General features: G+C 38.0%; 1 protein-coding gene across 4 annotated transcripts in view; it reads right to left on the reverse strand.

Annotated features, from left to right (window-relative positions):
• Positions 1-13,415, reverse strand: part of CHM (CHM Rab escort protein) — a 236,416-nt gene that overhangs the window by 70,466 nt on the left and 152,535 nt on the right. For 3 of the 4 annotated variants that reach the window (XM_029930786.1, XM_029930789.1, XM_029930788.1), the window contains exons 10-11: positions 1,961-2,065; positions 1,535-1,598 (exon numbers count right to left, since the gene is read on the reverse strand). In XM_029930786.1, the coding sequence (XP_029786646.1) occupies positions 1,535-1,598; positions 1,961-2,065 (169 nt within the window). The remainder of the gene's footprint in view (positions 1-1,534; positions 1,599-1,960; positions 2,066-13,415) is intronic. The other variant, XM_029930787.1, reaches the window with a different exon arrangement.

Consider the following 13,415-nt stretch of genomic DNA (forward strand, 5'->3'; position numbering starts at 1 on the left):
ATGGATCCCATCAGATGAGAATTCCCAGACCTACAAATGGTCCTGCATTCACCTTCTTATTTCAAGGCGTCTCACATCCCTTCTAAGGGGAACTCTTTTACCTGATCTTAGCCTTTACCTGGACATTGCTGAATCAGTATTCTTCCTTTTCTCCTGGGTATCTGCAACCTCTTCCTTCCTCTCTACTAGCTCCACTGTATCAGTTGAAAAAAAAAAAAAACAACAAATCTTTAACTTATTTTTTATTTTTTTCAATGTTTATTTATTTTTGAGAGACAAAGTATGAGCAGGGGAGGGGCAGAGAGACAGGGAGACACAGAATCTGAAGCAGGCTCCAGGCTGTGAGCTGTCAGCATACCGCCCGATGCAGGGCTCAAATTCAAGAACCATGAAATCATGACCTGAGCCAAAGTCGGCCGCTTAACTGACTGAACCACCCAGGCGCCCCAAAAACAAATCTTTTAAAGAAAACAAAAGCCCTCTTGACTTCCACATCTCTCTTTAGGAATCACTTCCTCTTTCCTACTCTTCCCAGTTTAGCGTTCACAGAATTGTCTTTATTTTCTCTTTTCACTTTTCTGCCTCTTTGTCACTCTTCAACACATTCACAAAGCTTATAGTTTACTGGAAGATACACAAAAGTCAATGGGCAATTACAGAACAGTGTGATAAGCACACCAATAGCTGTTGTACATTCTTTGTTCACACTTGTCATGTTGAACTATAGCTGTTATTTATCTGCCTATATTTATATCTTCTAGACTGCATCCCATGAGGACAGAAATGCTATCATAGCATTATCTCTTGGGATTTCAGCACACTGGATGCCATGTAAAAGACACTCATTGTTTATATTAGAAAACTTCTAAATTAAGGAATGTTTGGAAACTATGTTTAGCAGTAGCATGTAGAAAAGGTCTTGAGAGTCACACTGACCTAATAAGTAAGTTGGTTTGATCAGTCACTGCATGATATGATCAGAAGAAGGGGGCTTACTTCTGGAATTTAAGAGCACAGACTGAGGAAAAGTCATAGGCATAAAGACATTCCTAGAGAACTGGCAGTGAGGAGAAGGAAGAAGGTACTGAAAGGAATAATGGTGATGAGGAAGTATCAGAACCAGAAATGTGTGCTGGTACTCATTTACACCAGGCCTAATGGGGAGCTTGCAACCACTGCTCTAGGGTTGATTACCAAAAGCCTTTTCCTCCAAGAGTTTTAAATGTATTGTCTGGGGATTATCTTTTTCTTCCCCTAACTATATATTTTCAATTTCATAGAATAGCTGTTGAAATTAGGATTTAGTACAATTTGCATAGAATAAATCTGTTACATAAGATGTAATTATTTGTTCTACTGGAAGGAAATCTTTAAGAAACCAAGATTATTATAGAATGCCATTAGGTACTTCAAAAATGCATTAAATATGTTAGTTAAGGGCTTAATACATTTTATTTCACCAATATTAATTTATACATATTACTGCATAGATTAATTTAGCAATATTTATTAACAAGTACAGCACTAAAATTACCTGTTGATCTGAATCTGCTTTTAATACAGATCTATCTGTAATCAGGACTGACCTGGAGATCTGCCTGTAATGCACAAAACAGTTAATCAGTTATTCAGTTTCCACAGATAAGTTTCATTTATAGTTACATAACTACCAAATGGCATGTTTTAAAGATTTAAGTCATGATAAAAGTGTCACCTCCCCAAACCAAGTCAAGCTCTGCTTTAATCTTTCCTTGACTCATGAAAGGAGCTGTAGGCAAACCCCAGCTGATGCAAAGTAGTCAAAATTAGACTTGACTCCCCTATAACTAGACTCTATAAGACAAGAGTTGGATATATTGGATGTATTATTGGTTTGGTATACATTTGTATCTAACTTGAAGGACACAGTCATATAGAAGTGTCAACCTTCCCTTGGACAGAGGATGGAGGGGTGCCTTACCGGTATTGTACATGTGAGCATATGTTCTCAGAAAAGTAACTGTCCTCCACAAGGAAATGCTTAGAAATTATTCTCTGACCAAACTGATCTATGATTGCTTTACATCTACAAAGCAAAAAAATTCTCATTAATGATTACACAAATTGAAAAATAATCAGCTATAATTCTGAATCCAATAAGCCTTTTAAAACAGTATGCAAGTTCACATTTTGACATAAAATTGACACTAAATTATAGAATACATATATTCTTATTGCTATTTTGAAGTCTTTAAACTAAAAGCATGGAATAGAACTTATTTTTTTTTACATTTATTTATTTTTTGAGAGATAGTGTGATACAGAGCATGAGCAGGGAAGGTCAGAGAGAGAAGGAGACACAGAATCTGAAGACAGGCTCCAGGCTCTGAGCAAGCATTCAGCACAGAGCCCGACAGCAGGGCTCGAACCCCACTAACTGTGAGATCATGACCTGAGCTGAAGTCAGACACTTAACCAACTGAGCTACTCAACCCCATGGAATAGAATTTAAATATTTATTTTGAATGCTATTAATAAGAATAATGTTAGTATAAGTATTACAGTGTAAGTTTTCTAGTGTTTAGAAACATAGAAGCTTTTTCTTTGTTTAGAAAACAGACTTATTTTTTCCTTAATGGATCTAAGAAAAGGAAGAAAAAAAAGTTGATTAAATATCTTATACCATTCAATCTGTAAAGGCCACTAAAGCCTTTTTATTTTTCTGTTAAGTGTTGCTTTATCTTTTGTTCAAGAATAGTTATCTGGTCACACATATGATAACGTTTTAAACAAACAAAAAAAGAGGGATAACACTTCTCTTAATATGTTCCAACCTTACTTCAAAGGATGATCAGAGAAAGATTTCTTTTGAGTGCTATTTCTAAATAAGGAAAAAACATTTACACATGGACATCATCAGGTCTCTGTCATCTGATATGTGTTGGGACAATGAATCATATAGAACCCTCTATTGACCTTCTTTCAATGTGTCTAGAGAAAAGGATAAAAATTAGAATCCATCTCCTTGCAGTGCCACAAGTTATAAATGTACTTTATAGGGCTCATTATCCAAACTAATGGACTAAGGGAAACATCCTTTAAATGGAGTTACCAGCACTGACAAAGCCAGTATGCAATATTTCAGGAAATATATACAAATGCCTGCATGTTTGCTGTATCTTTTTATTATGAAAATATCACAATTTACTTTTGTCACAGCTTCTCCTTTTGGAACCAGAATTATTTGAAATACATTTATAGGTTACTCCTCATAAAATGCAAGCAAGTAATTTCAAACATACCATATTTTAAATATATTGATATACATTAAAATACGTTACATTACTCTAAAAATAGGCCAAATAAGAGATATTTGCCAGACATAAAGGCATTAAAAATAAAATGAAAAGCACCCAAAACCAACAGTGAGAGGAATTTAATGTGTATTTCCTAAAGGCAGATTATCATGTGTTGATATTCTTGAATAAATGGTATGCCACTGTTTTCAGGATAGACTATGGTATCTCATGATATTAGATATACATAATATATAATCAATTAGCCACACATTAGTACATACTGTAAATTACATTACATTATTATTTATGTAATTTTTCCCCTATCTCACCTCAAATTCCTTTCTCTTCCTCACTTATGCTTCTATGCATATTTTTTCACATTTCATTAACATAGAGCCTTTGACTTATAAAATACATAACTAAATAGATAAAAGGTATTTATACTTAGATACATTATTTCCCAAAATAATTATTTAAAAACTGAAAAGATAAGTTATTTACTCAGTATGCTATTTTAAAACATGCATATACAATTTAAAACAATGGAGGAGGGCACTTGTGAGGAAGAGCACTGGGTGTTATATGGAAACCAATTTGACAATAAACTATTAAAAAAAACACAAAGTACTTTAGGCAATGGAGAAGAGAAATCTACTGATCTATCATTGAACACTGATCCCTATTTGTCCTATAAGCCCTGACAAGCCTTTTTCTTATCTTTAAGTCAGAAACTATAGAAGTCAAGAGAGAATAATATGGGCCGGAAAAAAGAGGGTATTATAATCTTCTATAACTTGATATGGCTTTGGGTTACTCAGATTTATCACTTATCAAAACTCAGCTAATGAGCACTTAAGATTTGGACACTTCACTGTATGTAAATTTTACATCAGAAAGAAAAAGCTATAAATAAATTTATGGTATTTAGGGGAAATTGTGCTGATACCTGTGATTTACCATGAAATGCTAAAAAAGGTGAACAGTTGGATGGAGGATGCATATTTGGGTATAATTAATATTTTAATTTACTTGCTTAATCATGTTATGCCTAGATTAACAATCTAGATTGTAGATATGCAAGAATTCACCCTGAAATTCTTTCAATGTTGGTGTAGATTTGAAAATTTTCAACATTAAATACTAGAATGAAATTGGTGGGGGTGGAAGAATGGTATTACTATAAATACTGGACTCTAGTCTAAGTCTTTACAAAGGCTCACATTTAAATAAACCACACAATGAAACCTGGCCTTGAAGCTAGTTTTGTAGGCTTCCAAACACTAACAGGGTTGCTTTGGGAGTAGCCACACCTTTGGTGACAGGCAGACACTAGTTTTAGAAGTTATGATATTAGAAAGAACAACTGGGACCGCTCAAAGGGGAGGTGTGGGGGATTAGGGAGTTCAACTATTCAAGGAGAATATACCAATAAATGTGCCTATTTATGCTGAAGTTTCTAGATGAAACAGTGATTCTCAGAGGAGGAGAAGGAGGAGGAAGAGGGAGCAAATCAGAATCACACCTGGGGGACTTTTTCAAATTATAAGTACCCCTGGAGATTCTGATAAACTCCCAAATCCCAAGGAAGAATCACTATCAAGCATGATACTGCTACTGTTGTAGTTTTAGGCAGCGCTAGGTGGAGAAAAGTCAAGAGCTACTGCTACAATAAAAATAATAATAGATATGCCTGAGTGGCTCAGTCAGTTGAGAGTCTAACTTTACCTCAGGTCATGATGTCAGTTCACAGTCTGAGCCCCACATCGGGCTCACTGCTGTCAGCACAGAGCCTGCTTCGGATCCCCTGTTCCTGACTCTATCTCTGTCCCTCCCTGGCTTGTGAGCTCTCTTTCTCAAAACTAAACATTTAAAATAATAATAATAATAGTAATAATAAGTGATTTCTGCAGAAACTGATTGATGGTAATATATGCCCAGTCTGGCAGATGATGGTAACACAACTCACACTGACAGTCTCACTATTAAGTACTAAAGCCTGAGCAAGGCTGTTCAAACCAAAGTATGTTTAAGTAACGAATAAAATTTGGTTTCCCCTCAGATACTTGACTTATTGTAAGATACTAGGCCTAATTAGGGGAACAATGAAGAAAGAAATATTGATTTGGCATCTTAGACTTAGACTTTATATTATAAAGATGAATATAAAAAATTAGAGGACACTTAAGTAATGGAAAACAAAATGAAACAGTACTGCCAGAGACATTAAAACATCCTCCCACATAAACCTGAAAAAAGATATATAGCATTCTGGATTTACTTGAGGGTCTTGCTGAGCCTCATAAATAGTAAACTGAGATAGGAGTGCTCAATTACATAAAAACCAGGACTAAGCATGTCATAAGAATCATCATAAGAATGATCACCATAAGAATCACTGAAGCCAGAGAGAACATTTCTAGAGCTGAGTTTTCTAAATCAACAAATCACAACAGTTATTCAATTTTTTTGTTCAATGACATGAGGACATATACAGCAAAATGGTAAGGAAAAATGCTCAGCAAGATAAAAATTCTTTATTTAGAATTTGGCCCACAAGAGAAATATAACATAACAGGTATCTGGTCTCTATGATCTTCAGAATTAATATCCCAACTAATTATAGGATAAAATGCAGAAATTACGTGAAATAATAAAAAGAAAAATATATTAATTAAGGAGATCAGAAGGTCCCAATCATTGAAGAAAATAAAATAATTCTCTCTACTCACTATGCCCTTCAATGCTTTCTAAAACACATTAGTTCTGGGGTGCCTGGGTGGCTCAGTCAGTTAAGCTTCTGACTTCAGCTCAGGTCATGATTTCACGGTTTGTGAGTTCGAGCCCTGCGTCAGGCTCTGACAGCTCAGAGCCTGGAGCCTGCTTCAGGTCTCCCTCTCTCTGCCAACCCCCCCCCCCATGATCATGCTCTGCCTGTCTTTCTCTCAAAATTAAATATTAAAAAAAAATTTTTAAGTAAATTTAAAAAATAAAGCACATCAGTTCAAATGTTACCTCTTCAAGGAAACCATTCCAAAATGCTTATCTTTCATCCTTCTGAGGTAAAAATCCACTCCAATCGTTTCAAACATCATTAACAGGTAAGTCCAAAATCTATGGCTCTTTGCTCTAACCAATCCCAAGCTTGTATCCATATTTTTAATTGTCTAATATCTCTTTCTTTCTGGATAGAGTCCAAACCCTTTTTAAACCTACCACACCCCAAACTGAGTTCATCATGACTCCTCACCTTTTTCCCCCCTTGAAATACCAATCTCATGTAATGGCACGAATAGAAGTTAGCATCCCTAGCTTAGAAATTCTTTTCCCATATCTAATCTGCTACTTAATTTTGATTCCCATTTAAAAAGATTTTTTGAAACCAGTCACTTCTCTCCACCTCTACTACACTGCCTTAGACTCCTGTAAGTCTAATAAGATAAAGAACTACTATCAAGTCAGTTGTTCATTTGTTTGACATAAATGATGGCATAACAAGCATGGCTTAAGCACTGTTCTAAGAGATAAGAATAAAAATATCTTATCCTTAAAGTGCTCCCAATATAATGAAGGCAATTATAAGACAATGCCCAAGTCCAGGGATAAGAAATGAGGACAAGACATCATTAGAGTACTAAGGGAAGATATCTAACTCAGCTTAGCAAGGGGGGGTGGGGTAAAGGGTGGAGTATCAGGAATGCTCTCCAGAGAAAGTGGTAACATTAGCTGTTTTTATTTATTTATGTTTTATATTTTTTAATGTTTATTTTTTGAGAGAGAGAGAAAGACAGAGCACAAGTCGGGGAGAGGCAGAGAGACAGACACAGAATCCAAAGGAGGTTCCAGGCTAAGAGTTGTCAGCATAGAGCCCGATGAAGGGCTTGAACCCATGAACCATGAGATCATGGCCTGAGCCAAAGTCGGAAACTTAACCAACTGAGCAACCCAGGCACCCTAACATTATCTCCTTTTAAAGGATGTAAATAAACCATTAAAACAAAAATGAAGGATGAAAACTAGTTAAGTAAGCAAATAAGAACATTTCAAGTAGAAGGGCAACATTTGCAGGGATACAGAGGCAAGCAAGGAAAGTACAGGGAACTACAAATAGTTAAACCACTGTGTTAAATGACAATAAAATGGAAGCAAGGAGGGAAGAGAGATGAGCGGGCAGAGGCCAGATCCCAAAGCCTCACATGTCATGTAGAAGGGTCTTATACTTCATTCTGAAGTGATATAAAGCTACTGAAGCTTTTTACATGGGGTGGGGGGCAGAGCTAGATCTGCAGAGTAAAGAGATCTCAATGTGTAATTATCTCATAAATTTATTTTTTCTTTAATGTCCCCCAGTAGACTCTAACCTCCATAACAACAAAGACCACGATTGTCTTATTCTCGGCTATATTCCTTATGCATGGGGCACAGAAAACAACTAATAATTGTTCCATGGACGCCTGAACAATGAAGTATTCTGTGCATGTGAACACTGTTGAGACAAAAACAAAGAATCAGAATCTCTGATTTAGAAGGTGAAACAATCTTCTACCATCAAGGTGCTTCTTCCATATCAATGCCAGAATTAATAAAGTAGCAAACCTAAACATGTTATTTACCCACTAATTATAGTCCAAACTCCTTAGAGTGGGCACAAAGGATCTTCAGAATGTATCTCCTCCATGGGATTCCAAATTATCCAATTACAGTAATGACTGCAACAAGTTAACATGTAGTGAGCTCTTACTGAATATAACAAATGGTTCTACCTGCTTTATCTAATAATAATAATAATAATAATAGCCCAATAAAGTAGTTACTGTATGACCCACTTTATACAGAAACTGGAGCACAGACAGGTTAAACAACTTTTAAATTTCAATCATCTAGTAAGTGGGGGAAGCCACGATAGAGATCCAGGTCTAACTGACTTTAGAGTATGCATTGTTTACCACTCTGTACATACACAAAGGCTAGGTCTATGTTTTATTCATTTCATTATTCCCATAGCAACTAGCATGAAAGTTGGAGGTTGGAGGTTAAATATGTACATTATCATCAGTACCTTTTTGCAAATGAGACATGCTAAAATCATGGAATTCAGCAACTTTCCAAAAATGACCAATGGTCATAAGATCAGTACCTCACACTTGCTCTAACATATTATTTATTACTAACTTCTGAATATCTGCAAAAGGTATAGTTATGCCTGACATTAGGAAAAAAGATAACTCTAAGAAATAGTCACAAGGGCACCTGGGTGGCTGTCAGTTAAGCGTCTGACTTTGGCTCAGGTCATGATCTCACCACTCATTGGTTCGAGCCCTGCTTCGGGTCTGTGCTGACAGCTCAGAGCCTGAGGCCTGCTTTGGATTCTGTGTCTCCCTCTCTCTCTGTCCCTCCCCCACTTGCACTCTATCTCTCTCTCTCAAAAATGAATGTTAAAAAAATTTTTTAAAAATAGTCATAGCAGGAATTCTAGTATGTGAGACTGGTGAAGTACAAAAGAACATTGCTGAAGTAATTAGATTCAGACTATTGGTTACAGATATTTATGGTCCAAGATTATCCATACCTTACCCTGGTATCAAATATTGTACTGCTAAATGTCAAATCTACTTTATAGGAGTTTTACACAGCACAGGTGCAAAGAAAAAAAAAGCTCCTCAACAAGAGTCTCCAGTATTTCCAGAAACAGTTAACAGAGGGATTCATTATTAGAATTAAGTGACAGGGTATAGAAAAGACTACTGAGATCTATGTCCTCTGAAAATTAAAAAGTAGACTGGTGGCCAGAAGGCCAGCAGGGATTCACCACAAATCCATCTCTCACGATCATGCCCACTGGCTGCCAACCAACCTGTGGATCCAGCTGTGGGAGGAGGATCAGGTGAAGGTGCAGTCTCTCCTGCTCCAGCTCCTGGAAGTTCAGGAGGTTTTGGCAAGATGGGGGAGAAATAGGGAATTCTGTACTTCCCACCTGCATCTCTCAACCAAAGAAGGGCTGAAGCCAAAAGACTGTAAACCATAAGAGTCTGGGAGGAAAAGAGACAGTCCACTAAGAAGACAGCCACACACGTGTGTGATTGTGAACTGGGGAAGATAAAAAACAGGCCAGGACACGGAGGGGAGGGAGCCCAGTCTCTGGAGAGACAAATAGAAGAGAAAGAATGGCTGGGGAAGTATAGAACTGTCCGTGGAGTAGAGAAAAACCTCAGGGATCCTATCATTCCATCTCTAATGCAGGGCTTTTGGAGAGGAATTCTACCTCTAACTGATGAGCATTCTTTGGACTGGGTGCCCTTGTCCAAGAAATTCCCTCTGGGATAGACAGAACGCAAGGGACGGGACACAGTCTGCATCAGGAGGAACCGCTCCCCTACTCAATCCCCTGCTAGGAAGTGCCCCAGCTTGCAGGATTACATTTTGGGTGGTATCATTAATGCACATGGAGTAAGATCTGGAAACGTGGCAGAGTGTGAGAAATAGAGCATGGCCCACCTTGGCTGCGCCATCAGCACAGTGAGATTGGACCCAAAATAGTGATTAGCAACAGGTTCAATAGGGTTCCCGGGGGTCGCCATTTTTCTCCCCACAACCACCAAGATGGGGCCTCAGGGAGCAGCCCAAGGGACACACAGTGGAGGCCAGACCCACCTACGACAAACCATGCTCATCTGCCCTGAATAGCTGCCTTTTTTGTTTTTTAACCTGAGCACAGATAGATGATACAGAAACAAAAAGCCCTTCCCCAAGACCAGCATTAATGCATAGCCGTGATTAACTCTACATCAATTCTTGCTATTCAGATATACTCTCCCTTATCTCATTCTTAATTCTTCCCTCCTCTGTACTGGGTATTCTAATTATAGGTTTGCTTGAACAGGCATATTTAATCCATTCTCTTGATGCATGTTCTACATCTCCTTCATTACCTTCCATTCTCTCATTCTGATGAAATCAGACTACATAGATTCTCTGGGTAACATTATCTTTGTGGGGTTTTTTTCCTCCCTACCTCCTACCTTATTCTTCTTTTTCGCCCTCTAAGCATTTAGACTCTCTGCCTGGTCAATGTTCAATTTCTCTTCCTCCTCACCCAATGTTCTTTTCTCTTTCTCTTTGTATATGCTCCCCCATCAGCACTACCTCCAACCTGCTCTTTATTTGTAGCTGGGATATCTGGTTTAATGCTTTTAGACTGTCCTCTGTCTTCTGTTGTTTTTTGCTTTTGTTTTTTTGTTTTTTCTTTTCTTTATTTTTTGGTTTGCTTGTTTGATTTGTTTGTGCACTTGCGTATTTTGTTCCCTGTTTGTCTCCCGGTTTTCCTTTCCAGGGCTACCTCAAGAAACAAACCAAAGTACACATGGTGGAGAGTCCCAAATATCACTAAGAGTAGGGAAATAAAATAACTAAAGTCACAAGAACAACCAAGGGAAACCATTAAAAGAACACCTCTTGAACAGACAGGCTCTGGACAGTCTATGAGCCTCCATTAATATAGAAGTGCTCATAGGCGCAGAGTACATAACAAGCTTCTAAAACATACAAGAGACTGAAAACTAGCCAAAATGATGAAATGGAAGAACTGTCCTCCAAATAAATCCCAGGAAGAAGTGATAGCTAAAGAATGGTCAAATCAGATATAAGCAACATAACTGACCTAGAATTTAAAACAACAGTCATATAATTAATTGATGGACTTGAAAAAGACATGGAAAACACCAGAGACGCTATTGCCACAAAGACTATAGACTTTAAAAATAGTCATGATGAATTGAAAAGGCTATAAATTAGGTGCATAATAATATGGAGACAGCCATTGCACAGATTGAAGAGGCAGAGAGGAGAATAGGTGAATTGGAAGACACAATTATAGAAAAAGAGGAAGCTGAGAAAAAGGGAAAATTGATCCAGGAGCACCAAAAGGAGAATTCAAGAACTGAGTGATGCAATAAAATGGAACAATATCCATATCATAGGAATTCCAGAAGAAGAAGAGAGAGAAAGAGGCTCAGTGGGTACTTCAACAAATTATAGGTGAGAACTTCCCCAATCTTGGTAAGGAAACAGTCATTGAAATCCAAGAGGCACAGAGAACTCCCCTCAGATATAACTTGAATCTATCTTCTGCATGACACATCATAGTGAAACAGGGAAAATATAAGGATAAACAGAGAATTCTGAAAGCAGCTAGGGATAAAAGGAACCTAACATACAAAGGTAGACCTATCAGAGTAGTTTTAGACCTATCTATTGAAATATGGCAGGCCAGAAAGGAATGGCAGGAAATCTTCAATGTGATAAACAGACAAACATCCAAGAACCCTCTACCCAGCAAGCATGTCATTCAGAATAGAAGAGATAAAGGTTTTCCCAAATAAACAAATATTGAAGGAATTCATCACCACTAAACCAGCCCTACAAGAAACCCTAAGGAGGACTCTATGACAGAAATGTTGCAAGGAACACAAGGTACCAGAGATATCTACAAGCATGAATCCTACAGAGATCACAATGACTCTAAAACCATATAGTTCAATAACACTGAACTTAAATGGACTAAATGCTCCAATCAAAAGACACAGGGTATCAGAATGGACAACAAAACAGGATCCATCTATTTTCTGTCTACAAGAGACTCATTTTAGAACTGAGGACACCTTCAGATAGAAAGTAAGGGGATGGAGAAATATCTACCATGTGACTAGAAGTCAAAAGAAAGCCAGAGTAGCTATACAGAAATCGGACAAACTGGACGTTAAAGTAAAGACAGTACCAAGAGATGAAGAAAGACATTACATAATAATTATAGGATCTCTCCATCAAGAAGATCTATCAATTATAACGTCTACACATCGAATTTGGGAGAATGCAATTACATAAGACAATCACACACAGAAACAATCTTATTGTTAAGAATATACTAATAGCAGAGAACTTTAATACTCCACTTAGAGCAATGGATAGAGCAACTAGACATAAAATCACTAAAGAAACAGTGGACCTGAATGACACATTGGACCAGATGGATTTGACATATGTATTTAGAACTCTACATCCTGAGGTAATGGAATTCACTTTCTTCTCGAGTGCACATGGGACTTTCTCCAAGATAGATCACACACTGGGTCATAAAGCATCCTTCAATAAATATAAACAGATTGAGATCATACCATGCACACTTTCAGATCAGAATGCTATGAAACTTGAAATTAGTCATAGGAAAACGTTTGGAAGACCTCCAAAAACTTGGAGATTAAAGACCATCTTACTAAAGAATAAATGGATCAACCAGGCAATCAAAGAAGAAATTTAAAAATACATGGAAGCAAATGAAAATGAAAACACGACAGTCCAAACCCTTTGGGATGCAGCAAAGTGAGTCCTAAGAGAAAAGTACATTGCAATCCAGGACTATTTCAAGAACCTAGAAAAAGGGCAAATTCAAAATCTAATAGCACCTAAAGATACTAGATGGGGAGCAGCAAGAGTATCCCAAAACCCAGCAGAAGAAGAGAAATAAAGACCAGGGCAGAAAAAAACAATATAGAATAACAACAACAACAACAAAAAAACAGTTAAACAAATCAATGAAACCAAGAGTTGGTTTTTTGAAAATATAAAGAGAATTGACAAACCTTTAGTGAGGCTTCTTAGAAATAAGACAGAACAGGTGGAGCCAAGATGGCGGAGAGGAAGGGAGCTCTGTAAACACCCTCCGCACCGTTTTTTGAACTGAGAAGGATATTACGTTCAACTGAGAGAGCGGAAGGAGAAAATACGAACTCCAGAGGGAATAGAACCTCAAAGATACCTGAGTGAGTGGGGGCGAACGGGGAAGATCCGAGGATGGGCCAGCCCGGACGGGCAGGGGAGGGAAGATCCCCAGCCCAACGTGGCACAAGTGCCGGGTGCCCGGGAGACAAAGGGAAGAGACAGAGTCGGAACTGTCTCTGGGGAAGAGGTATAGAACGCTTGGCTGCGCGTGGAGACAGAAACACACTCCATAGATAACTGCTGGGCAGCTGGAATCCCGAACCGGGGTGGCGCAAGAGGAGGAATAGCCCCCAGCCCTAAGCCATCTCGGCCGGGGAATCAGAGGCGCCTGTGGCGGCGAGAAGCGGCTGCGCGCTGGGGAGGCAC

This window comes from Suricata suricatta, chromosome X (genome assembly GCF_006229205.1).
Source record: "Suricata suricatta isolate VVHF042 chromosome X, meerkat_22Aug2017_6uvM2_HiC, whole genome shotgun sequence".
In the NCBI taxonomy this organism is placed as follows: Eukaryota; Metazoa; Chordata; class Mammalia; order Carnivora; family Herpestidae; genus Suricata; species Suricata suricatta.